Source organism: Perna viridis, chromosome 7 (genome assembly GCF_037379345.1).
Source record: "Perna viridis isolate PV_CMFRI_1.1 ecotype Kerala chromosome 7, ASM3737934v1, whole genome shotgun sequence".
NCBI lineage: Eukaryota > Metazoa > Mollusca > Bivalvia > Mytilida > Mytilidae > Perna > Perna viridis.
In genome coordinates this window covers 44,719,887-44,747,853 of record NC_142451.1, presented here as the reverse complement: position 1 = coordinate 44,747,853, position 27,967 = coordinate 44,719,887, and the positions used below count along the sequence as shown (strand labels likewise).

The window sequence follows — 27,967 nt, the reverse complement described above, 5'->3', positions numbered from 1 at the left end:
TGAAAATCCAAATGAAAATAAAATTACCTTAAATGTTCTTTTTGCAAAATGTTGTCTCTTCGGGAGGGCCGAAGAAAGTATAGATCAGTTAAGCGTTTGTTTAATATTGGAATTAAATCGATGCATGGAAGAATTAACTCTGCTTGGATGATCTATTCAGCTTGATTATTGGTAACTTGTAACTGTACCGCATTGATCAAAACCTACAGATTCAGTTTTTCAATACATGCTGCGAAGGATCGAAATTTATTGCTTATTCAGTATCTTTCTGTGCGATTAAACGAACCAGTTGTCTAATTAGAAAAAAAGATTACAGATAGAAAATTTTGTGGCATTCACGGGATTGGCAAAAAAACACTGTGTTCAGCATATATCGATCACATGTGTAAACTATCCGATAAGTAATTGTTTTGCTTTCTGGCTACAGGAAGACTTATTCTGGAATTCAAATGGATGGAGTTCTATGTTGATTGACACTTAGAAGTGCTCTCGTGAGTATTGTCATAGGGACATGCCACTGCTATAGCGAATGTGATATAATATAGATTGTTAAAGGGACTTGGATGACCTTAACTTTTTTTTAATTTCAGTGTTCAGGTAGGATTTATTACATCTAGAAATGGAACTAAAGGGAATATTTCAAGTGGTTAGCTAATGATTTTTTTATTATAGGATATTTTTGGTGCTAATTGTACATATGCAAATTTGAATAACATCATGGCACTGGAATTTGATTCAGATGAAAGTGATGCAGAGGGAAGATCGCCATCAAGAGGTAGTAGGAAGTACACGGTTCATTCAATGGATTCGGGGTATAATAAGCAACAACCTAAACGAGATTTGATTGACACACTTTTCACATATATAAATAGAGACCTCCTAATATGTAAATTATTTTATTTCTTCTTTTTCGCGGCTTTCGGGTCTTTGTTTCCACTGCTAGCTATATATTTTAAGCAACTTGGTATGAACCCAACGCAGAGTGGTATTTTAATTGGATTTCGACCTTTCATAGAATTTTGCAGTGCTCCCTTTTGGGGTAGTCTGGCAGATCGTTATAAAAAAGCCAAACAACTGTTGCTGTTTTCTTTGCTTTGCTGGATTGTCTTTACGTTGGCTATTGCATTTGTTAAACCTCCTCATGATCACTGTGTGACCGGAAATGCAACACATGTGCCATCTGGATATGTAGTTAGGTACAAGCGAGAAGTAGAAGTTCCTGAATACAAAATACCTCCAAGTTCCACGACTATTTCCTCCATCCATTCCGTTAGAATAGAACCAATTTCAAATCTCAAAGATAAAATCAGTGGTGAAGATCAGCCGTATCATTACATCCATAATGTACATAAGGGTGATTATATAAATCTTACTAAAACGACATTACAACCAGTAACTGACAAACCGTCGGTAGTTAAAGGCCAAACGACACTTCATCCAGTTCATCATGTTCTTAAAGGATTTCTAAAGCATGTGAACGCAACTACACCGAAGCCAGCGAAATTTCAAACAACAAGTGGAAACCATATAAAACCGATATACAGTTCAATTTACTACGATAAGAAGGACGTGCAAGATACGTTTTTCACTCTGTTGTTGCTTGTGGTAATAGGGGAGTTTTTCAGTGCCCCTGCAATTACTTTTGTGGATTCGGTCACCCTCGAAAACCTTGGCGAAGACATTGATAATTATGGTAGGCAACGTATGTTTGGGTCTTTAGGATGGGGTTTGGCAATGTTTTTCGTTGGCCTGGCACTAGATCATTCTTCAACATTCCCAGATCATCCGTGTGGCATCAAACATATTGCAGAAAAAAACTATACAATTTGTTTTGCTGTATTTTCTGTTCTTATGAGTTGTGCACTAATAACAGCAACTCAGCTACAATTCAAGCACCAACATGGAGGAAGAGAAATTCAGTTCATAGAACTAGTGGTCCGGGTAAAGGACAGAGTTATAGAGAAAATAACAGGGGAAAAACGCCCTGATACAGGACGTTTGTATGATGATGCTGATAGTGATATCAATTACTTGGAATCAAAGGTCGCAGATCAGAAGCAAATTTCTGAGCAACAAGATGGCAACGAATGTCAAATATCCCTCGATAAGAGACCAGACATGGTCACTGATGCCGTCTCCAAACCCACTGATGAAGAAGAAGAACCGTTTTTGGGAAAGTGGATAGCTGTTATGAAGATGCTAGCAACTTTTAAGTACATTTCAGTCCTATTTGTGTCCTGGTTCATGGGGTTCGGTATAGGTTTGATTTTTACCTTCTTGTTCTGGCATCTGCAAGATATAGGTGGAAGTCCAACGCTATTTGGTGTGGCATCCATATTGAATCACGTGTCCGAACTGTTGGCATTTTTCTTCAGCAAGAAAGTTATAACTACAATTGGTAAGTACAAATTATTTAATAATACCACCACATTTCACACAATACTGAACTGGACGTGATTACCCATAACTTTTGAGTACCCTTAAACTTTAAGTGTACATAAAGGCTTACAATATCCCTAGAGGTACGATCTTTGGTCGCTTTGACAAACAAGCATGACACATGCCATACTGATCCACAATCTGAGCTAAGTTAAGATTTTTCGTCTTAAACCTTTATCGGCTTTTCACATTACACTGGTACACTTAGTAGCGTAAGATTTCTATCCAACCTGACGATTTTGTGCGTCGCGCATCGTGTACATTTTAAAAATACATAAAATTATATCCGATACAATCAACCATTTGGGCATTGAAAGTAACCATTTGACTGGTTATGATCAAATATAACAATAATAAAAACTATGGAATTCAGTGTTATATTCTATCTAGCTGCGATAAATCTCAAAAGATCCTTGATAAAAAGTCAGGACATGATTGAAAACTAAAACAATCTTAACCCACCCCCACCCCCAAAAAATTAACTGTTTGCTTCTCTGGTTTTGACTTTCAAGTGACATTTAATCTCGCCTATACTAGCGAGTAAAGTACTCAAGGGGGCGTATAATTAAAACTATAAATCATTGGTTAATTCCATCTTCAACGTCAGTTTTGGTACTTACTATCAACATAATACATTTGATATTTGATGTATGTAGGGACTACAATTGATAAACAATAAACAGGATGTGAAGTCATAAAGATAGCACATACTTACCTATTGGTCTGTATTGATTGTAGCATCGTATATAAATGAATTTAAATGAAAATATTTCTTTGGTTTGTTTGTTTGTTTTTGGTTTTGTTTTCTGTATTCGGTTTTTTCTTTTTTTACATTGTCACGAGACTTTGAAATACTTTCGGCGTGAATGTAAAAACGAACGTTCACTGTCTGAAGTAAGAGTGTTGCAAAAAATGATTTGTCAGCCATAATTCACGCAATGTTCATGAGAATCGCTGTTTGTAAGTATAATCGACTTAATTTAATTCAAACGTTTATTTTGTTTTTTGCGAATTTTTGGCGAACTCATTGACGATCATTTCTAAAAATGGCTTACATTATTAATTCCCTTCATGAAACATTGAGGTATAATTCAAGAAACAGAATTGAAGTATTGTGAAATTGAATTCACTATCTATCCAGTAGTTCTGATTCAGGTCTCTACAAGAATGTTTTTTTGTCCTGATAGTGGTAATATTGGAGTTTACAGGAATCGATGCAATTCCCTTTACTAGAATCTAGTCTTAGCTAGGAATCAATGGTTCTGTTCCAAAGTAATCATTAAATACGACTAATTGGTAAGATTTTAAGGCACTGCAATCAATACAAGTACGTTTCAGTCAGTTTAAAGACGTTCTACAAAATAACTTTATTTTGTTCGTGATACAATCTACCATAACTGTAAATACATCGCAGTGTTAATTGTGACTAAATTATTCTAATTAGCCTAGCGTTATTCCCATATTTGCAATTGATATACCTTAACTGACTCGTTTTATTTCTTTTTGAGTTGTACCGTCAAAATGAATTTTGTTTTGAATATTTAAAATTAGTGTTGCCGTAATAAACATTCATATACTTTTATACATATCTTTAACCACAAAATATTTGATATCGGTTTTATATCAGTGAGTTATTCTTTACTGTACAGTTGTAGCCAGTATTAATATAACTATAATCTGTTCACATTTGCTTCCTTTTTTTATTTGCAACCTTAGCTTCGCGTTTAAGCGAGTGTTTTTGCAACAACTGAAGAAATAACCTTCTAATTTAAATCCCCGTTTACGCGTAAGTACACAAGATGAGTCATGATTTTAACTGTGTTTTGATATTGAGATTAAGAAATTGCATTATCTAATATTACAAAAATTGTAACAAGAACATTTTTTGTAAACTCTTTAGTCAATATAGATGATATAGTGATATGGAATAAAATGGAACTGATTATGATGAAGTTATAAACCATCGATCAATTAAACCTCTTCTCATTAACTGTTGATGAATTGATAAATATCATTTGATGATACTTGTGAATCATTGGAGAATACTGATTAGAACTACTACAAACTGGTAAGATCCAGTCATTAAATAAAGAATTAACTATTGCATTGTTAGCGGAGGATTAAATTTGGAATACACGTCTTGAAATTGTGCTATATTGGAAGATATTTAATAATGAGCTCCTCGAGACAGATAGACAAATATTGCCAAATAATTACAATGCTTTTACTAAATGAATGAAAAGTTACTAATTTTGAAACCATAAAAGATAAGTTCAAATCGTCTCACTACAGCTATTTCCTTACATTGATTCAAATTTAAATGCGGCAGTCTTATTTTATTTTTTTTTGTTATTCAATTGCCTTTTTTAATCAATTTCACCACCCAATTTAGTCTGAGGTCCGGTCGACAAGTTAATAACTTGCCTTGTACTGTAACTACATTTTATTTCTGGTCATCATTAGCCTTTGTTGGTAACTTTGTACCAGTATATATTCATCAATTAGCTACATTTTTAGAAAAAAGAATAAAATGGAACTCATTATGACGAAGTAATAAACCATCGATCAATTTAACAAGGACAATTAAACAAGACAGTACTTAAAATCAAATTAAAAAACAAAGTGACCATATTTGCTAACATAACGGGCTAGTCACTTCCTTATCAACCAAATCATCTTGTCAAGCTCAAAATAAACTAGGTGTAACACCTTCGGTTTTTACATTCATATACCGAGAGCGTAACAAAAGTTCATTCTAGAGATAGATTTTCAGAATGACTACAAAATAAGTTAATGTTTTTTTTATAGATAGTGACAATGATTGATTATAGAGAAATAGCTCATTAAATAAAGACTTGCATTAAAAATAACAAACTGATAAGAAACTTTGCCTCAACAAAATTTGGCGCTGTCCTTATCTTTTGGGTTTTATTTCCAGTTAATGCTGTGTGAAGTAATGCTTACTTGTTGCCAAATCAATAAAATACCGAAGCACTAAGTTCCGGTATAATGATCTATGTTATATAATGGTAATCTATTTGAGTGCCCGTAGATTTGATGAAACGGAACATGTCCCATCTGTTACATATCTACAAAACCAAACCAAACAGAAGTTGTATGCACACAAAGATCTTTAAAAAACCTGAAAATTTTGTAGACACTATTTACATTTGGCAGGTTTTGAGTCGTCTAACGACCTCTTGATCACAATCCATGTCTCATGCCTAGAAATTGAAAATAAAAATATTGTGAATTTCCCCCATCGTTGTCTATTCTAAAAGGAGACTGTCTTTAGAATGAAGGCCGATTAATCATCAGGAAATGTCCATTAGTACAGAAATACATAGATGTAGAAGTTGCCTAACTTGCAATTAATCAATTCTCAAAAGTTTTCTAAGGATAATATCCTTTCATCTTAGGTAATATTGGAGTTATGTATAAATCAATGATAACTATTTCTTGCCGCATCAGCATCTTCAAACACGTTAATTTCAGATTTCTATTTCGCTGTCTTAATCAAGGAAGTAAAGCTCTGTTACAGAATTCGGTTTTTTAGTAGTCAATGGTCTTGTCACACTATCAAGCTTAAATATTCTATATCTAATCTTGTAACTTCTAATTGGCAATCAATAGTAAAGAATCCCTTCAAAGTTCACTAAATTTCATTTTAGATATTTGATTCAGTTGTTGGTAAGAAGGGATGAAAAAAGTTTTTTTTTACTTACTTGGTGGATTTATTATTAATATAATTTGTAGAAAGTAGAAGTTGTAGTAATGATGGTGGTTGTAATTATAGTATCAACATTTTAAGTAGCTGTCTTTGTAAGAATCATGCAAAATCTGAAAAATGTGCCACACCCCCAAAAAGGCGACACATTTTTATTTTTGTTATTGAGTTGTTTTACAGGTCTATATGATGAAATGTATAATTATTCATTCCAATCTGTCTGGTCTTAGAAGATAATCCACATTAATCATCCAACAGTTTCTATTGTATTTTAGTGTCATTTACAGAGTTATCTTCCTTAATTTTGAATCCTACAGTGCATTCTATAAAATTTTTATCTCCTAAGAACACAGGTTATTTGATTGATTGTTGGGGTTTAACGCCCGAGCAGCAGTATTTCAGCTATATTCAGGCGATGAACATGAAAGGGATGATAAAATGAACATGAAATGATGATGATGATGATGAAAAAAGGGATGGGACTCAAAGATAATAAGGTCGACAAATTTTGATTGCCACAAGGTAAAAGGGAGGGATGGGTAGGGTCGGGCAATTTAGCCTCCTGTGGTGAAGCGCAAGGTTCCTACTCCTATCGAATACCACAGCAGGATTCTTTAACGTGCGAGGAACGTGGCATCTTTCCCAATACGGTGCACCACTATGGTTTGCCGTCAGGTTTTCCGTATTATAGCCTGACAACCCCAGCATGTAACACGCCAGGGGTACCCCATTCCACCACCTGGGGCACACATCCCAATTGCTCCGTGGGCAGAGCGTCTAGACCCCGGCTAGGTTTCTTAGCACTAATTAGTCGCCTTTTACGACAAGCTTAGCGCAGTTGCAAGCCTTTTCATTTGACACCCGTACCTGCACACAGGTTATATGAAAAACTGAATGTTAATTTCTGTTTATTCTGGTCATTCAAACAAAATATCAAAAATAAAAATATGTAGGCTTTTCACCCATGAATCACATTTTGCATGATTCTTAGCTTGAGTGTTACTTAATTACTTCTCTGTCTAAGAATCAGACAAAATGTGAATAAGGTGTGGCACATGCAGGAAAAGACACGAAGATTTTGTTTGCATGATCCAAGTATTGTTACCTCGTAACCTCCAGCAATATACATCAAAGTGTTTGTAGAGTTTGCCTTTTAAAGATAATGATAAGTCAAATTAAGTTAAAATACTCTTTGGAAGAATGGCGGGAAAGTTTCTCACACTTTTTCCCTATTAAAGCAGTCAAAATTATCTACGTTGCAGATGCTAAATTTAATTAGTTTTTCGGTTGTTTTCTAGATGTGCTGAATATGTTTTAGGCAAAACCGACTGAATTTGAAAAAAAAATGATGCGCCACCCATTGCATGATTCTTAAAAAGAGTGGTATTTAAATTGTAGGTTACAGAGGATTAATGTCGCGGTCAAATGATTTACTTGCAAAGATATTGACAAGATCTATCAAGGATTTTGATAACAGTTTTTATTTTTTTTACAAGCATTGATAATCTATTTTGCGTGATTCCAGCCCCTTAGTACAATAATTGAAGTTGGTTTTATTCACAGACTTTTGAGAAAGAAATGAATTAAAAATAAACGATAAGTAAGTAATAAACCCCGATTCTATCAAGACTTTTAATATCAGTGTACTGATATAAGGGACTGTCTTTTTTTTTTCAAGCGAAGTGTGAATTCGTTGCTGGTATTATCTATTTAGAATTTTAGTTTTTGGATAAAATATCATCTAAATACCAATCACTCCAAACATACGTTATATCAGAATCTCCAATGATGCATGTTTAGAAATTATATAAGATATAATTCATCAGACAGCATTGGGTGCAATTCAATGAATTTATTCTCCACAACTGTCAAAACTATCGGATTATACTCCACTCCTCTTCGTGCGGGTTTCAGACATTTCAAAGTCACATATTCTTTTAACGAATTAGCATAAAAATATTTGCTTCAGTTTTACTTTTATGGTAGTATCAGAGCACATTAAAACTTTTATTATTTGAATACAGATAGTGGTAGTCTGTTCATCATGATTTTCAGCATCTGTTGTTTTGCCGTTGATGCTTAACTGTGTGCTTAAACGAGACGTCGTGTAGAACAATTCTTGGCATGATAGTCTTCTCCTATCCCCATGCCATTGTGCAAAAACATTTGACGATGGACGTTTGTCGTCCTCTGCTAATCAAGATTTCTATTCAAGAATCTTATAGAACCTTTGAGTATTGATATTAATATTTATTTGACAAATAAGCTTCCTTTTTGAGCAGCTTACAAATTTCTATTAGCTCCTACAGAACATCCTTAATCAGCAAGGAAATAAAACGACGAGAGACCTCTATTCTTTATTAAATATCGATCTCGAGGAAATATATGAAATTAATTCATAAACAACGCCATTAGGTATCACCATAAAGTTTCATAATGCATAATACAAACGAATACCTTATTGTGCTAATTGAAGACGTGAGATGCACTTACTACATTTATTTGTATGAGACTTCATTATAAAATTCAAAGGGTAGCATGCGAAACTTCTTTTTCTTCTGTATTGCTGGCTGTCCCAGTGATATTTCCCATGTATTATCTAGTTTTCTCTTACCTTCCAGTTATCTTCCCCTGTCCCTTTTACCACTTAATCGGTTCACTCATTGCTATAGGCAGAAAGGTACTATTTCTCATTATTTTATGTTGGCCTTTTGTTTAAGTAAGTACTTCCAGACACTGTGATTGGACAAGTTGTGCTGATACCCAAAATGTTTTATTAATTCCAGGCTCAAACATTATTATACTTTTAAAAATTGCCTTATATATTTTGAAAACCATTTTATATAAATATTATGAATTTTTAAAATTTATGTGCCATTCGCAGAAAAAGGGGGGACCTTTGACCCCAAACATCATCTGCTTAACATACCAAAGAATCGAGATGGTTTTGCTATGACTTTGATCGCAATTTTTATTAGGGAAATGTAGATATTACTGGAAAAAAGTCAGTTTATAGCTCCGTTATTGTTTTAAAGATGTGAATTTTTCATAAGAGTCACTATGGTCGCCCATGGGAAATAAATAGTACTGTTCTACCTATACCAGTTTTACTTAGTTCATTGATAATGCCTACAATTTACAATGATCGTAAACCTATTGGTTGCATAGCTAAACATTGCAAGAATATAGAACCCTTTTTCAATTTTTATTTTTAAGAAGAATTGTCAGGATTTTACAATATCCTATACAAAAACCACCTGACCGGGGATTGTTATGTTATATACATGTGACTATTTACAACAATTTGGTATATATATATTCTTAATTTTTAATGTAGACAAACAAATTAAGATTACATTATGATAAGCTAGCATACACTTACATACACGCATTCATCCATGTGTTTCATATTGTGTTTTCCAATTTTTGTGAGGTAAAAATACATAGATATAACTTATCTATGGATTTTTTCCCTTACAACACACATATCATACCATCTACAAATGTCAGAAATATAGGACCTACTGTAACAATATTGAACTAGAAATAACAGCACTATCAATAAAATACTACACTCCTTGAGACGTTTAAGTTTCCCCCACGCACGATACCCAAATGCACGCTAAACGCTCACCAAACGCACGACGCTTCTATCGTGCTTTTAAACGCACGATAAACGAACGCTCCCAGCGTGCGTTTAAACGCATGATAAACGAACGACCCCAACGTGCGTTTAAACGCACGATAGACGAACTAGAAATAACAGCAATATCAATAAAATATTAATTATATACAACATGTATAATGTTACTTTTAACTCAAAGGTTGTTACGTGCATTTATGTTAATATACTATTATGTTAGTGAGTTTTAAAAAATCGCAATCAAGGAGTATCAAACTTTCACATTGCATATTCGAATGATCGTGATTGCAATAAATCCGCAATAAATGTTTGCAATATAAAAACAAATTGCAATACATTACTTTACAGTATACTTGATTCTAAGACGAGTTCGGACGTCGACTTAAGTCAAGGGTAGATTTTAACTTGTTAAAGTGTCAACATGAAGCCCCCGTGATATCGTATCATAGGATCGAAGTAAACATACCCTTTCCAAATTTATACACCCACTCATGTGTTGCCTGAATAGATCATTGTTGAATGTATTAAGGAGATAGACCTAGGGTAACGGACATAACTCTTAAAAATCATTAGAATGTTTGTATTCAGCATTTTACATCAATATTATGTAAGCATCTAATTGACTTGGATTGATTTTATTCTTCTTCAAAAGAAAGCTTGATAGGCTTTGGTGAAATTGAATATGATACAAACATATCACTGATGTCAAGAGTTATATCCCTTACGATAGGTCTACCACCTTAATTCAAAACTTTAAAAAGCTTATAACATAACAAGAATAAGAAACAACTGACTTCAAAATTTTGCTAATGCCTAAACTGTTTATACTGTGAAGCTGTCTATATTTGTGGTTATCAAGTTTCGCAAAATTCCGTTTGTTCTTTGAATTTTGAATTCTTTGAACCGTTAAGGTTCCAGAATACTTTGTGTAGAATAGCACGAATTTGTTGCCCCCGATACTAGTATCAGGTTACTATGACTACCAGGAAATCACTTATTAGATCATTTAAGTTTTTCATGGTTTGGATTTAATGAATATTTGTCGATCTTACACATTGCTCAAAAAACGTAACTACTTGAAATCATGTTGCATTCTACTCTTATGGTCAGTGAAAAAAATAGACATAACATTATTTTTATACCAGTATAGTTTGCCACTTTTAAATATTTTTGTTTTAGATTATACTTGAAATATACTATAGAAACTATTTTGCAAACCATCATTATGCAAATCATTCAACCTCTAGCATTCATTTTAAATATTTGATTAAGTTGCAGAATTTCTGAATAGTTCAATGTTCACTCAGCTGATTTATGCCGTCATAAAACATCTTAAAGCTCTGGAATGAGAGTCTTAATTATTCATTCAGTGCTAACGGATAAAATCAAATTACCTACTATGAAATATTATAACCGAGCATTCAATCGGTACTATATTTCATATCCAATAATATGTTCGATATGGGAAGTTTAAAAAGGTCAATTTCTTTTTTTAGTCTAATGTATTAAAAAGCAGTCTTTATAAAAATCATAAAAAAGGCAAAAAACCCACCGAATTCAGTCAAACTTCTTGTTCAGAAACAGTTAATGATTATACGTGAAATTCGATTTGGTTTCATTCGGTTGATTTTAGAGGTAGAAAAATGTATGGTTTTCTGAAAAGTGCAGATCTGAATGTAGAAATGTTCACCGTTATGAGAAGGTATAGCATATACAGATTGAAAAAGCATCGTTTGTTTGGTGAGTTTTTCTATACCATGAATTACCATTTGCAGTATCTGAATTTTATATGGACCTGTACTTAAAACGGGAAAAAATTCTGATTGATTCAACTTGGTTTGAAACCGTTGACATTCGTAGCTTATCGCTCAGCATTATGGTTCAAAGCAAATATTTTCATCAATAGAAATCTTTTACATCTTTCGAACTACATCCTAAGTAAAATAGCAAGATTGACATTTAGAATTTTAAACGAAGTTTGCTATCAGATTTATGGATTATTATGGGTTATGCACTTGTGAAAATTCCAAAAGCGCTGGCTTGAAAATGTTATACTGCAAATCGAAAAACTAAGATCAGCTTGATATGCAGTTTGCTGGCTATTGGGGCCTATTATTTATGACATGTAAAACTGTAATTAATCTAGGCAATAAACCAGAAAAAAAAAATCGTTGAAGTGTTACATAGGATACGTCTTCATACAGTCCGTCACTGTCATTTGGTTAATCTCTTTCCGTAGTTCCAGTGTTATCGTTAGCATATGTGAATCTTGTCACCTTTATCAAGAAACCCATTAATACCAAGCATCGCATGCGAGGCTAACGATATAAGTCCAGACAAATAGGTCCTCAGAAATGGACCAAAGATGTCAATTCAAAGTAAGGGTATCCTTTATATTGACTTGAATTAAAATATGATGTTCATTAAAAATGTAATAATAAAGTTTTATTAACGTTACAGTAGCCAGAAATCTCTTTGAACTAAAGTCTACTAAAGCAATAGATAGCTAAATGAGGCTTAAGACTTTCTTGAACCAGGTCAAACTTCTTAAATCTCTAAACAGTGATTGATACAAAGAAGTCTTCTCTTATGAAAGTCAATGGACGACTTTAGGAAAAACGTGATTAAGGAGAGTGTTTGGCATTGCTGTTCTTTATTGTTTAGTTGCAGTGAATGAACGTCAATTAAATAAAAATAAAATATCTTACAATCATGTACACATTGTGGCACGATGTATGCTTATGTCATTAACAACCTCTCATCAGCAGCATTAGAACCAAATATGTATTAAGTTCAAGATTCATTGGCTTATTGTGTATAAGAGGTATTCAAAACCTTAAAAAAATACTCAATGATTAGAAATAACACAAACAAACTGATAGAACCCAGACTCTATAAGGGATAAGGACATTTGCAGACACGTTTCTGTTATTGCTAGAGAATGGTTTGAACGTTTTTTTGTAATATCTAAAGTCAACATTTCCCTGATATCTTTAAAACTGTTATTGTTTTAGTGCTATAAAGGAGAAATGGTAAGTTACACTCAGGTATATGGCCTAGCAACACTCGGGTATATGCATTTTGTAAAGAAATGTGCCTGACCAATACAATTTACTAGTCTGGGGATAGCAAACAACAATGCGAAAATCAAAATTTCGTTTTTCAATAACTGCTTTTTCTATCGATCGTGTACGAGAACAGTATATCAATTAAATACAGGCGATTTACGATATGAAACAACAAAATTATGATAATGAATTAATGTACAAACATTCGAATTATTTACTTGTGTAATATAGATAACAAAACAAAGTTTATCATGATGTTGATATCTAAACAAAATTATTCTTATTTTTATAGAAAAAAAATACTATTAAATATCAAGGGAAATTAAGTGTAGAGATATCTAATTTTAATATTGATGCACATTTAAAGATAAAAATCGACTTTTTCTTTCTTCTTTTTAAATCATATAACCGTAATTGGAAAATGGAAAACGGTTGGCTTCAACTGTCTTATCAATTTGAACAATGGCATCAGAAAATTCAAAATAAAATCAATGTTTTGGTGATTAAAACAGTAAATTTATTCGTTTAATCACTTATCACTACATAATTCGACGTAGGTTTTGTCATCAGAGATGTAATAATATGGCACAAAATCATAAAGTGTCATCTAGTGGGTGATGATTGCCAAAAGTGTAGGCTTTTAGAAACTTTATATGTTTAATTAAGCGACAAGTAATGATAGAAGACGGTTAATACTTTGAAAAGGATGGAGATGGGGAATTACCTACAATTTACAACACAACTAGCCGATAGAACAAGTCAGTGGGCGTTTGTAATATATCAAAGGTAGTTGTATTTTAAAAAGCGCCTGCTATTAGCTTTAAGGTTTCTTAGTTTTCTCTTTGTGTTTCTTTGTTTGTTTTCAGTTCAGTTTTACTTGTTTCTGCTATTCTGACTTTTCTAAACCATTGTCATTGATAGTTTTGTGACCACGGCTGCAGTTGGTCTTAAAAGAACAAGGACTATGTTATGGAAGTTCATAATCTAGTCTGTAACAAATGGATGGACGCTAAACATTATATTGGCCATTGTACACCAACCCACCAAATCCTTATTTACAACTCCATCTTGCCCATTGTAATATTGCTAGCCAGTATGAAAAATGCAATTGTTATACAGGAGTAATGAAAGGAACCAAGATTCTAGCGGAAATTAAAAGAATGTAATCCAGGAACAAAGATCAGACATGGAAAACAGACAAACACAACAAAGAGCATAAGGTATCTAAAATAATACATACAAAGTAACATAAGTAAATTAGCAACTCGGACCCCAATAAAAACTGGGAGCATGGACCAGGTGCACCGGTAGAGTGAGCGTCCTCTGCTTTTCTAGAAACACCCGCCGAGTTGCTCTTAAAAAATCAAGTCCGGGGTAGACGAAAGAGAAAATGAAAACTATGACATGTTGAACAAATCAGTTTTCATGGTGCAGATAGATACACCGTACCACGAGTTTATGATGACGACCATAAAACTCCAGTAGTGATGACTTCAATCTTGTAGCAGTATAACCATGTTCCATAAGCCTAATTGTAAGAAGTCTAGCGCGATACGAAAAGTCTGCGTAGTTATGGCAAGCTCTGGCATAACGTATGAGTTGGGATATGAAAAGTCCATATGCAGGTGCTGAAGGGATGTTGCCATAGATGAAAGGAAATTTGACAATTCTGAATGAAGTCATCACGTTTGTCATAAAGTTTGGTCACAGTTTTTCTTTACCATTGATCTCTAAGTGTATGTCAAGATATGAGGCTGACTTCACAGTGTTTGTAGTATCTTTTGTCGCAAGTTTTTAGTGTAAGATGCGATGTATCAAATCCCCGAAACTAGTATTGTATAATTAACGTTCATACGTCATCTGTATAGCGGAAACTGAGGTTAAAGGATCTAGCTAAACAATGTTCTTTAGTTATAAAGTCAGCTTCATAAGAGTGAAGAAATAGGCAAGTAGAGAAGCACAATTTGTTCACAGTAGAATGCCGACCGTTTGTTGAAAAAGGCATCCACCACGCTGAACAAATATGATGTCGATCAAAAATTCCAGCGGTTTGAAAACATATTCTTCTGTATATTTGGATGATGATTTGGTTTTTGATTATTTTCACAAAGTATGAGGAATCTCTTCCAAGAACTATATATTTGTATCTAGGTGTACCATCTTTTTTGGAGAAACAACGATGTGCTATGTTTTTGAGTCAGGATTTTAACTGAGTATAGGGAGTAAAAGTATATAGTGTTGAAAAATCATAGGTTTTAATGCTACTATATTCTGATAATAATCTTGAACTGGGATTCTCCAAAAAAATTAATACCACTACGGTAGTAACAAGTGTTGTAGTTAGACTAGAGACCCTCTTTGATAGCTGTGAGTATTCAGGGAATACTTTCATCTATTTTCTAACTACAAATCAGATTTGAAATGAGTACGTTTGTTAGAACTGTAATATGTCAAATAACGAGTATGAAAATTGTTGTATAAAGCATATGGGAATCGTCAATATAGGCATATTTGAAATGTATTTGTTCATTCTATCAGAGAGATCTTCGTTACCAGATTGTAGAAACTGAATACTTTCTTCAAATGGATGTTTTAAGACTTCAAGTGATTGAAAGATATGTTTCTAGGAAATTCAGAAATACATTCCAATACATTCAGATAATGATGGTAATTTAAAAAAAGTTGACAAGACACTACGCAAAATAGCAAGATATTGATCCATATAATTCAAATTCATCGCTGTCATCTCCTAAACTTTCTCCGTAATTCTGGACATGCTGTAGGCGTTAATATGAATTGATGTACTTTTATCGTGAAAAGTCGTTATAATGATTCTATGATTCATTGTCAGACCTATCTTGAATGCTAGACGTAGAAAATAATTCAAATATTAGATTGCGGACACTTATAAGTGTATCTTATATTTCACTGAGTCAGGCGTCGATTTCACGAAGAATGAAGAAGTCGTGAGTGTAAAGTTGATTGTAATGGCGTCACAACTTTAAATAGCATTGTGACGACGTAATTACGATCAATTTCACACTTACGACATTTAGTGAAATCGACGCTAGAAGTAGACTATAGATAGACTGCCTATGAAACACATATTTTGAGAAATTAAGAAGTATGTGGTTTAATTAAAAGTAAGTATCATTTTTTAGAAGTAAACTAGTGCTCGATGACCGTACTTTAGTGAATGAAATAACAGTTTGAAAGCTTAAATGTTTTGTATGTTAGAACAGTTATAAGTTAATGGAACTCTTACTAGTTTTGGTCTTGTAAATATATCTTGAAATGTACATGTTTAAAATCGTTTTTCGGAAATCATTTTGTTTTTTTGGTTTTTTTTTATTTTGTTTTGTCTTGTAACATAATTAAAGTAGTAGTATAAATTTGTACCCTACAAATTTTTTATTATTTCGGTAACAAAATGCACTCTCATGCTTAGATTGTAAGAAAGAGTACTGTTTACCTATCAAACACTATTTTCATTCAATTCAAGTCATTTACTTGAGAGAATGTTCGAAAAGTTTAATTATCTATTTGACTTGTACTGCATTGGAGAATCGGTATGGCTCCGATTGTACATGTAAGAAAACACTTTTAATGTTTTGCATTCATTTAAAAAAATTACGAATTTGAGCCTACCCTTACCAAATGTCTTGAGGAACAATGAAAAAAACTATATTGGGTGTATCAGATTGATTGTAAGTAGTGCTTCAGCTAAGAATCATTGAAAATGTGATTCATGGTTCGGAAGTATAGATATTTTTATTTTTGATATTTTGTTTAAAATTTTACTGTAAACCGAAATTAACATGTTACTTTTTATACATCCCTGTTCATAGGAGATATAATTTATAAAGAATGTGCTATAAAACTCAACATAAAGGGAGATAAGTCTGAAAATGGCACTTAAACACAATAGAAACTATTGATTTTTCAGTGTGAATTATTTCTTAAGAGCAGACAGATTGGAATGAATTATCATACATTTCATCATATCGACCCACAAAACAGCTTAATAACAAAAATGAAAATGCGTAGCTTTGTTCGAGTGTATCAAATATTATAGAATTTGCATGCATTTTACAACGACTGATACTTAAATGCACTTGAATAATGAAACACGCTATGAATCAAACAGTACTTTTTTTAAATCATTTTTTAAGTACATTTATATATAGTTTAATTAGGAAATGTATAAACGTTTTTTGTACATTTTTTTTCAATCGAAAAGTGCAGTTACATCAGTATAGTCATTTCATTTGAAACTACCGAGAGAAATGAAATTGGAAACGTGAATCGAGGAAACAAATTTTCTTTTACTTTAATAATAGCCTTCTCAATCCAATAACTTGTGAGAATGATTGGTTCATTATTAAATTGCATCGAAATGGATACATGTTGTGGGAGTTCCTCGTTTATATGGACACTTCATCGTAATCAATGCTTATCAGTGAATCCATTGTTGTCTTAATTGTTATTTTGACAAGCATATTTTGGTAGCACTTTAAAGGAAATAAAACGCCTTGTTCGTCAAAAAGAAAGTTCGCGATTTGAAATTGAGATAGACTACATACGTGTGTTGTTCATTTTGCATTTTTTTAATCGTTTTTGGTTAAGATATTTTTTAAGCATGGCTAGCTAACGATTTAATGTAACATTTTTCTTTCACTGAAATACCTTGTATACAAATGTTACACCAATCCCATTTTTATTACGTTCATTTCAATTCTGGGTTAAAGGTTATCTTATTTTTAATCACCAATTTCATGAATTAGTTATTATCACTATCTTTAGAAAGACATCCTCTGTAGGTTGGTAATTGATTACATGTTGTTATTCAATAGTTACAAATTAAAGTAACATTCTTTAAGGTTACTAACGTTTCATGACTTTACTATGTCTTCTTTAATTTTCAAGCTATAACTTTTATCCTTTACTCAAAATAAACAAGAATGCTACGCGTAGCCATATGTCCCCCGCCACTGTAGAAAGAGTTGAATTACAAATGTTTGACACTTGTATAAATAGCAGATTCAAAACTTATGTGCTTTCATAAGTCCATGTGGCGATTCAAGGTTAATGTATCTTAATGAATCAAATTAAGTTAGGTTAAGAATTCTTCATACAACAAAAACAAATCTGCAAAAAAAAGAACGTGAAAAATGAACAAAGTCCCATAACTCCCTTACAAAGCGTCAACATAGCAGTTAAGTATGATCAACTACATATGGTGACAAACAATCCTCCAAAATTTGGTCAAATTCTGTTCAGCGGTTTCTGAGGAGTTGAGTCCACAAGGTGTTCCTATTGTGAATAATGTGAAAATGAACAAAGTCCCATAACTCCCATAAAAATTGTCGAATCAAAATAGCAGTTAATTATAATCAACTACATATGGTGACAAGCAATCCTACAAAATTTGGTCAAATTCCGTTTAGTGGTTTCTGAGGAGTTGCGTCCACAAGGTGTTCCTATGCGAATAATGTGAAAAATGAAGAAAGTCCCATAACTCCAATACGAATTCACGAATCAAAATACCAGTTAAGTATGATCAACTACATATGGTGACAAACAATCCTCCAAAATTTGGTCAAATTCTGTTTAGTGTTTCTGAGGAGTTGCGTCCACAAGGTGTTCCTATTGCGAATAATGTGAAAAATGAACAAAGTCCCATAACTCCCATAAAAATTGTCGTAACAAAATAGCGGTTAAGTATGATCAACTACATATGGTGACAAAAAATCCTTCAGAATTTGGTCAAATTCTGTGCAGCGGTTTCTGAGGAGTTGCGTCCACATGGTGTTCCTGTGCGAATAATGTGAAAAATGAACAAAGTCTTATAACTCCCATAAAAATTGTCGAAACAAAATAGCGGTTAAGTATGATCAACTACATATGGTGACAAACAATTCTACAAAATTTGGTCAAATTCCATTCAGTGGTTTTTGAGGAGTTTCGTCCACATGCTTCGGACGCACGGACGCTAGGACGGACACCAGCATTTCTATGTCCCCGCTCCGCGTTGCGGCGAGGGGCAATAAGCATTAGAGTATTGCGTAGCATTACAAAGTCCCCTACCGGAAATAAAACCTGTTGATGAGAACAGAATGCAAACTGCATGATATTTGCCGAAAACTGAGTCTGCATTAGTTTTCAAAGACAAAGGACCACGACTCAGTAAAAAAATCTGCGGAACGAACTTGATCTATAACTTGCAATTGTTAAGCAATGCGCCAAATATCAGATGTACATCTCCAAACAAGACAAAAAATAAAATGCGGAAAACCAATTTGCCAGGTAAGCTTTCTGACGGAAGAACGGACTGACGGGCGGAGCACAAACCTAAAGTCCCCTTCGGCGAAAGTGGTCAATAGGAGAATATTATATGTGGCCCTTTAGTGGACTTACTTAACATGCAAACTTCTATAGTATAGGAGGTAAATACATGTTTATCATTCATTATTTCATGTCAAGTATATATGTCTTATATACTTTAGCATATGAAGTCAAGTCACCATTTAAATCTTGATTTTGTTTCCTGTAAATGTCATGCAATTTTATGGTGTTGTTTATGTATGGAGTGTCTTTTTGGAAAAGCAAATCTAGCTAAAACAAAATTGGAGGACAGAACAACACAAAAGATCCAAAGTATTCGAGGAAATTAATTAATATTGATGTCAAGGTCTTGAGTAAAAACAAACGTGCGCATGTCATCCATAAGGACAGATATACTTATCAAGGTTCCTTAACTACAGATAACAGGACCTAGTCATCAGTTCAGGTTATTTTTTATTATTTATTTTTGACAACAGACGAAGCTTACCCTACCGTTGTATAAAGTTCATATACCCTGTTCATGGTCTACTTTGAAATGCATAGCTGAGTTTATTCTCGATGTTTCAATTTTTGTCCTAGACTTTCGAGCTTTGAATCTTGCAATAACCATATCATTTCAAGATATTGCACACTCGGAGCAAACACGCGGAATTCAATTAGCAAGAAAGATTTAATGCACTAATAGGACGAGCGATCTTTATCTTCTTCAGATTCTGATAGTGCGTTTAAATCAATGTCCTTTTTTAAGTATTTCCTGCATAGCGTAAAAATGTTATTATAGATATAGCATTATAATTATCATGTTTATGAATATATGTATGGTATACATTTATTGTCTAGTCGGTTTACTCCTATGGGTCATAGAAATAGCTTATAACCGTTCAAATCATTAATATTGCAAGCATAAATAGTTTTATGGCAGTTTGGCTAATTTTTTAAAATAATCTCCTGAAATCTTCCACTAACAATGTCCATATTCATAATTCTTTTTTACCGTTTTTGTTAATTTTTGTGAGAAGAAAGACGAACACAGATTGACCAAGATCTTAGCCATTCATATTTTCTAAGGTAATAATCATTTTCTGATGAATGGAAAATCGATCTATATGACTGCCTTCATCTAAATACAATCCATACAATCACGATTTGTTTGGTTTTATCAACGGTATCCATTCAGGCAAAATGATAAGAAACAATTACTTTATAAGGTCTGATGATGTTAATGTTTAAAATGCGTTCCCATGAGATTAACGATTTTTCTATACAGGATCCGGTTGTATGAAAAGCAAAAAATCATTTTTTACCTCCAATTCTTGATTTCTTCTTCAAACATTCGAAATGTTGGTTGTGTAAATATATGAGGAAAACGCTGTTCAAGCCTGTATTAATGAAATAGCGGTTAATTTCATAAAAAAAAAATGGTAAGTTTAAAATAAGTCGTACTGGATCGAATTATTGTGACGTCACAACTTATGACTAATTTCACTTTTACGATTTTTTGTTAAAAAGGCTGCTGGGTCCTAAATATGTAACTATATTGCATAACAAAAAGATAGAAAGTAAATAGCATAACTGTGTATTTTACTAGAATCTAAATATGAAAGATAAGTGTAAAAAAAATAAGATTTTATGGAATGTTTGCATATTATGTAATATGGAAAAAAATAATAAAGGAACAAACCTAAATTAAAATTAACTTAAAATTAGAGGACGCTTACCCTACCGGTGCACCTGGTCTATACTCCCAGTTTTTAGTGGAGTCCGAGTTGCTCATTTGCTTTTGTTACTTTGTATGTATGATTTTAGTTACTCTATGTTATTTGTTGTGTATGTCTGTTTCCATGTCTGGTCCTTGTCCCTGGATTACATTCTTTTGATTCCGCTATAACATTGGTTCCCTTGATTACTCTTTGATTCCGCTATAACATTGGTTCCCTTGATTACTCTCTCAACAAATTGCTATTGCCAACGAACGACCGCATATCAAAGTACAACCGAGATAACAGAGAAATGCTTATGACAAATAAATCAAAGTAGCATTTAGAAATTCATAAATCAATCAACCACAGCCATGAAGTTTCGTCATTCGCATGGGTTGAAGAAGTAGCTTATGATTTAAACATACCTTGGATATGAAGTAGTCATGTGGTTGTGTTCAATATTTCTCCTAGTAGAATACATTGGTAGGGGATTTCCCGTTTTGAAATATTACCATCTCTGCGTGGTACCTTTATTAATTATTCTTTGTGATATAATGATGCATTTCATCATCCTTTTTTTAGGACACGTGCGAGTATTGTATGCAGGTCTCCTTGGTAACGTCGTGCGATTTATTTATATCTCCTTGCTGAAGAGTCCTTGGTGGGTGTTACCGTTCGAGCTGGTGCAAGGTATGGGAGATGGCTATAATGTTTACATATTATATGTTAATCGGTTTCAAGGAATTATCTTAAATTTTAAAGCAATCTCACCTTTACATTTAGGCAAAGTCTTTTATTCCCTCGATTGAACTCACATAGATTTATATTCTAGTGCTTCTTTCTGTCGTACTACCATATTAGCAGTGAATACGAGTCAGCTTCAGTTGTAGAAATTTTCGAATTCAACTCGTGGGCGTCAGTGGGAAATGTTGCCCACAGATAGTTGTAATTCAATACGAATTTTCACGTTAGATTTTCAGGTTTCAAATACAAAGAATACCAATCATACATATATATAAGAAGATCTTAATTCAATATCAATTGTATACAAGAAGCTTATGTAAGTTTATGAAGTTTCCTTATCACATTCGACAAAAAATATAAAGCAATGTTGACCATTGTACAATATGACCATTCTCAAAGTCTGTATTATACAGAATGCTTCACATAAATTTCTAAATACAGCACTTCAATTGCGGTACGTTGCGCATTGGATTAAACAGCAACTTCTTTCTTACTTGGAGTATATTCCAGAATCTTTTCTTAGTAGCGTAATAAGAGTGCATGATTTGACTCATAAAATCATACCGAGGATCGAATCCTAGAACGCTGGCGATGACATGCCTGCGATAATCAATTGCTTACCAAAATCAATTGACTGGTTATTTAAATGTCACTACTTAGCTACTACGACACGGTAAGGCCGTTCTATCACAGTAAATACAACAGGTTGACGCGATATGTTATTGGAACAAATATAATAAAAATGGTTAAAATCAAAAAAAGTAAACTTCAAGAATACAAACGGAAATCATAGATAGAAGTAACATTGCCGACAATACCTGTTACGCGTTATTTATACACAATATCCTACCACAAGCCATTTTATTATGTATACCTTTTTCAGGATTGACACATGCCGCAGTCTGGGCTGCTTGTTGCTCCTACATTACACATGCCATTCCATCTGAGCTGCGGTCGTCAGCCCAAGGAATACTGCAGGGCCTCCATCATGGACTAGGTAGAGGTTGTGGTGCTGTTTTTGGTGGTATTATGGTTTACAGCTACGGTATGTTGTGTTTTATTGAACAGTCTTTTAGAATAATGTGAACTTTTGTAGAAGTATCGTTTACATACATTTGAGAACCATACAACACTCTATTGCCAACGACATATCATACGCGAACAAACACAAAGAAAAAAATAACTATCCATATAAAACAAAATCAAAATATTGAAAAATTTAAAGGCCCCACTTGGATAAGAAACTTCTACAAGTTTTACTTATTCTAATGCACCAACTGAGTAGGTGCAATTATACTAAGAATAATCAAGGGAACCAAGGTTATACCGGTAATCCGGGGACAAAGCCCAGACATGGAAAACAGACATACAAAACAAAGAACATAAAGTAACTAAAATTATACATACAAGGTAACAAAACCAAAACCTAAAGTGCTATAAACAGATGTAAACGTGAAGCATTCGGCACAATTCCGGCTTTGATTATGATCGTTCTGTACAATCTTTATATCTATTTATATCTTTTTTTTTCTTTTGTTGAATGTTGTAAGGAATTTTAAAAGTCAATTACTATATCATAGAATTGTTGAATTTTATGTTGCGTTCCAGAAAATTTACTTGCAAATATAGTAGGGTTATTCCATAAAGCTTGATTGGGTGTATTGCGTGCTTTTTATGCCAGCTTTCATGTACATTGGTTCTGGCATTTTTAGTCTATCTGTTTTATGCTTGGTAATATGGCAAACACATTCACATTCCTTCGTCTTATTTGCACTTTAAAGCTGATGGCATTATCGAACGGTTGTTGGGTACATGTTTTTCTTAGAATTAAGAAGGGTTGTACTCATTTTCGGAACCTTTTTATTCCTGAAAAGCTCTCAATACACATGAACATAATTATTAGTTATTATTAAGAGAGGTTATTTTAACTGATTATTAAGGAAGTGAATATGTGTTGAATTTTAGTACACTTTAACAAATTTTCATGTGGTAAATCTTTCTTCACCATCTTAACTCTGTACTATTAGAAAGGTGAGGCGCAATAATTGCACAAATACAAAAAAGTATATATTGTCAGTGATTACCAAAATGTCTTCAACAAGTATATTAAGTAAACTCTGAAAGACCCCGACAATAAGTTTGAAATAATAAAATCCACTTTATTTAATACACGTTGACACTTCTTCAAAACAAACTAAAAAGCAAAATAACGATACAAAGACATTAATGGCAATATATGACTGGGGCAGGCGGGTGTCCGCTTTGGGTTTAAACTAGTTTAATAAGGCCCAAATCATCTCCTTTACTGTAAGACAAAATATGAAATGAATCAACAAAGACGTCATAAAATTTATTAAATAATACATCAATTCTCTCCATGATATACCTTAACTTACACATATAGGCAAAATGAGATATCTACCTCTTAAAGAATTCTTGATATTCCTGAAAAATAACTCAGAACGTACGACTAACCAATGACAATACCATCACCTCTACAAGTATTAGAAGTACTCGGTCGCTACGATTCCAGTGGACTGGATTTAGTGTACACATAGAAACGTCACGTACTGGAGAGACAAGATTTTTGATGTACTGCAATACTAAAAACATGACTTAGATTTTACGTAGGAATACAATTAGAGTGTTTTAATATCTTTTTTTGTAAAACAAGGTTAAAAAATAATGTGAAAATCGGATAATATAAGGAGAATGGATATGGAGAATATGTCAAAGAGACAACAACCCCATCGGATGAAAAATGTCAGCTCAAGGCCGCCTATGGGTCTTCAATGAACATATTGAGAGTGAGCATATAATGAAAAAGGACAGTTGATAAGTCCATCAGATTCTGTTTGAAACAATGTGCTTTAAAATAATGTTAAGCAACACCATTTTTAATTAAGTACCTGCAAGAGCTATTATATTTTCTTATCAAAGATTTGAAAGAATTTTTGGGCAAACAGATTTCGTTTCAGATTTTAAAAGTTTAACAATTTTAAAAACATATGTGTATATGTATTATTTTTACCTGATACTTGAGAATATGACTGATTCCTATATGGATCTGTAATAACGGCATTTGCAGTTGATCAAAAAGCACATTACATAATGCTTCAAATCGTAATTATGTAAATATAGGCAATGGTCCCAACATATTTAACATGTCGAACTCTTTATTAAGATATATAGAATTGTAACCTATCAATCTGTCTCGACACAAAGCAGTCTCTTTACGCATGACATTTTATTTGAATGCGAATTGCAATTGAATAGAAAAGAATAATAGATGGAAGTGTTTAACCATATTTTGTAAGGAATTGCTGTATATCGCATGCCATGCAAATTACAAGACCATGCAAATATAAAAGGTCAGAAGTTAATCTTGACAGATCTTCTGCTGAGTAAAAAGATTGTTTTGCGACTTCTATGTAGACATAGTTGAAAAATTCAATACATCGTAGCTGAAGTAACTCTCAGCAGGTCTTCAGAAGTGTATCAAAATATAAACTATATGATATTTTTAATGTGATTCGTGGTAACTTGGCGGCATCATAATTCAAAGATCAGATCTATCAAACAATATTTTTAGATAAACTACAATAAAATGTTGATGTGAGTTTTACCACATGTATTTTTGGACTTTGAAATTTGCTCCTTTCAGGAAGTGTTGTTACCTTCAGAGCATATGGAATAACATGTTTACTAATCTTGCTGCTGTACATCGGTCTGAACAGAGTCTTCGGTAATCGAGCAAGCTTCTCCTATGGAAGCACTACCAGTATGAAACACCAACGTTTAGAAGAAGAATCACCTACTCTACATTTGGCACCACATGGTGTCCCATCTGGTATAGCACGTGATCTGTCCAGTAGCAGATTAAAAGACGAAGGTATGTTGCAATAAAAATGGTTGTCACTAAAGTATTTTTTAACAGTTTACATAATATTTATCTTTACATAACTATGACGTCATAGTTTATTGCGTGGCATGTGTAAGAAAACGCTATCTACAAATCACTTGTTTTCCATTTCAGAGGAAGAATAAGCGAATACATTTTAATCATGTGTAGTAAACGTCTTTTAAGAGAACATATACAATTCTTTAAATTACTTAGTGCTTTTGTTTTAGTTTACAATTTTGTTATGCATTCTGACAATATCTTTGAACATACTGAATGCGATGATTGATGTATGCTTCGTTTTATCAACAGGTGCTCAAGCAACCTATGGATCTACATATAATGACTATAATGGTAATTATAATCAAATATCATCAATATATACATGTAATATTTATGAGCTACATTATACATGTCACATCCGTGTTTAACTCCCGAAGCGTCCTGGTGTACGGTCGTCATGATTCGCCTTTGTTTCACTAATAAGGCCATTTAATAGTCACTTTTCGATTGAAGACGTTTATTTGAACCTTTGATTCGTCTTTTCAAGCAGAATATTGTTTTTAACCTGTTTGACCACGGAAGATGTATTTTGACGCCAATCTATCAATTATTCCCATAATATGACAGAAAATCAGCCTAACTAAAGTTTGTGTGAGCTTCGTCAATACATCATGTAATGTCATTTGGTTCTTCGTCAAAGTAATTTTTTTTCAATAGTCACATCCGGGAGATGCTGAAATAATTGGACAGTAGCTGAACCAATTGTTAATAGTATTGAACTTTGCTTTACAGATACCGGAAATGATGTCAACACTGACGTAAGTAGAGATTAGAGGTTAACTTAAGAGCCACTCAACACCTTTAATGAAGGCTGCTGCATAAATAATTATCTTTTTTTCAATTTTAACATGATTACGGAAATTGGAAAGCATGGTAATACAAAAAGGTGATAAAATCTTTGATGTCATTTTGAGTAACACATTTAAGTAAAACGTAAGATGTTTTAAGATTCGGCGATCAAATTATCAAGCTGGTAAATTCATTTCAACTTAATATAGGGCTGTCTTTTAGCAGTTTAAAAAGACACCTATTTTAAATCATGAAAGTTGCAACTATATGGTTACTGAAATAATAATCAAGGGAACCAAGGTTATAGCAGTAATCCAAAGAATGTAATCCAGGGACAAAGACCAGACATGGAAAACAGACATACACAACAAAGAACATAAAGTAACTAAAATCATTCATACAAAGTAACAAATTAGAAATTAGACTTCAAATTTCACGTTTAAAGTTAACCACCATCTTTAAGTTATACTCACAAATTGGACTTGTTTACATGTAAACCAATTGGAAAGGCAGTTGGGTTGCATTCTTTGTAAAGTATTTTGTGTTGTTAAAATCTAAAAAAGTTATTCATCATAACGGTACAATTCTTGGTCTAATAATGGGGTATGTAAGTCTCGTCATGTGACCCCGTGATTTCCCGAGAATGGGTCCTAGTCTACCATTTGAAAGCATGGAGATTTGTCATTTAGAGAGCGTTGAGTTCAGTGTTAAGGGCAAAAATCTTTCTGTGTAAAAAATCCCGATAAAAAATGATAAATAACTATTTCTACATGATAAATGTAGTAAGAAAAAACATTAACTAGAACATTTTGCATTGTTATATAGTTTCGAGTACCCAGAAGTAAAGAATAAAATACAGATCGGTCTTCGGTTTTCAATACGTTCTACATCGGAAATTCCAGCAATTTAGAAAATAAAACTAGAACGAGACTTACATACTCTATTCAGGGTACCTCATTTATAAACTGAATTGTTTTATTTTTAATGTTTCATTGGAGTGTAAAAGCATTGGCAGTAGCACACTTTAACACGCCAATGAAACATAAAAAATGAAACATTCAGTTTATACTGAAATATAAAAATGTGGATTGCAGTTATAATTTTGTATTTTCAGATGTACAACTCCGGTACTAATAGGATATATATGGAGGGACCACCAGGACTGTCAACCCAGATCTATCAACAACAACCTTATAATAGAAACGACCATCAATATGGGCCGTAATTCTTGCATAAAGAGATAAATCAACATATAAGAAATATTCGTTATTATAAGGGCTTAAACTCCAGTACTGAAGGGACTACCCAGACTTATTATTTTTAATTTCCAAACTAAATCCATGCATTAGAAATTAGCTAACTTCAATTTGGTTGTAACCTTAGCATATTTAGTGAATAATTGTTGGCAAAGTATGTATATATGGTGTTTAGACCTACAGAAAATGTTTTGAGTTATTATATAGTAAGTTTTAGCGTTTTAGGCAATCAGTTATATGAACTGTCAGTAGTGCACTAAATATCATGAATATATAAAGAGAGAAAGACGGA

At 33.1% G+C, this 27,967-nt stretch overlaps 1 protein-coding gene across 1 annotated transcript; it reads left to right on the top strand.

Moving 5' to 3' along the window:
• On the top strand, window positions 1-27,967 carry LOC148612878 (major facilitator superfamily domain-containing protein 6-like). Its single transcript, XM_088594745.1, has 7 exons — window positions 1-2,398; window positions 21,505-21,612; window positions 22,550-22,711; window positions 25,331-25,558; window positions 25,880-25,921; window positions 26,363-26,388; window positions 27,534-27,967. The coding sequence occupies exons 1-7, from the start codon at window positions 718-720 to the stop codon at window positions 27,642-27,644; spliced, it is 2,358 nt and encodes a 785-aa protein (XP_088450871.1). The 5' UTR covers window positions 1-717; the 3' UTR covers window positions 27,645-27,967.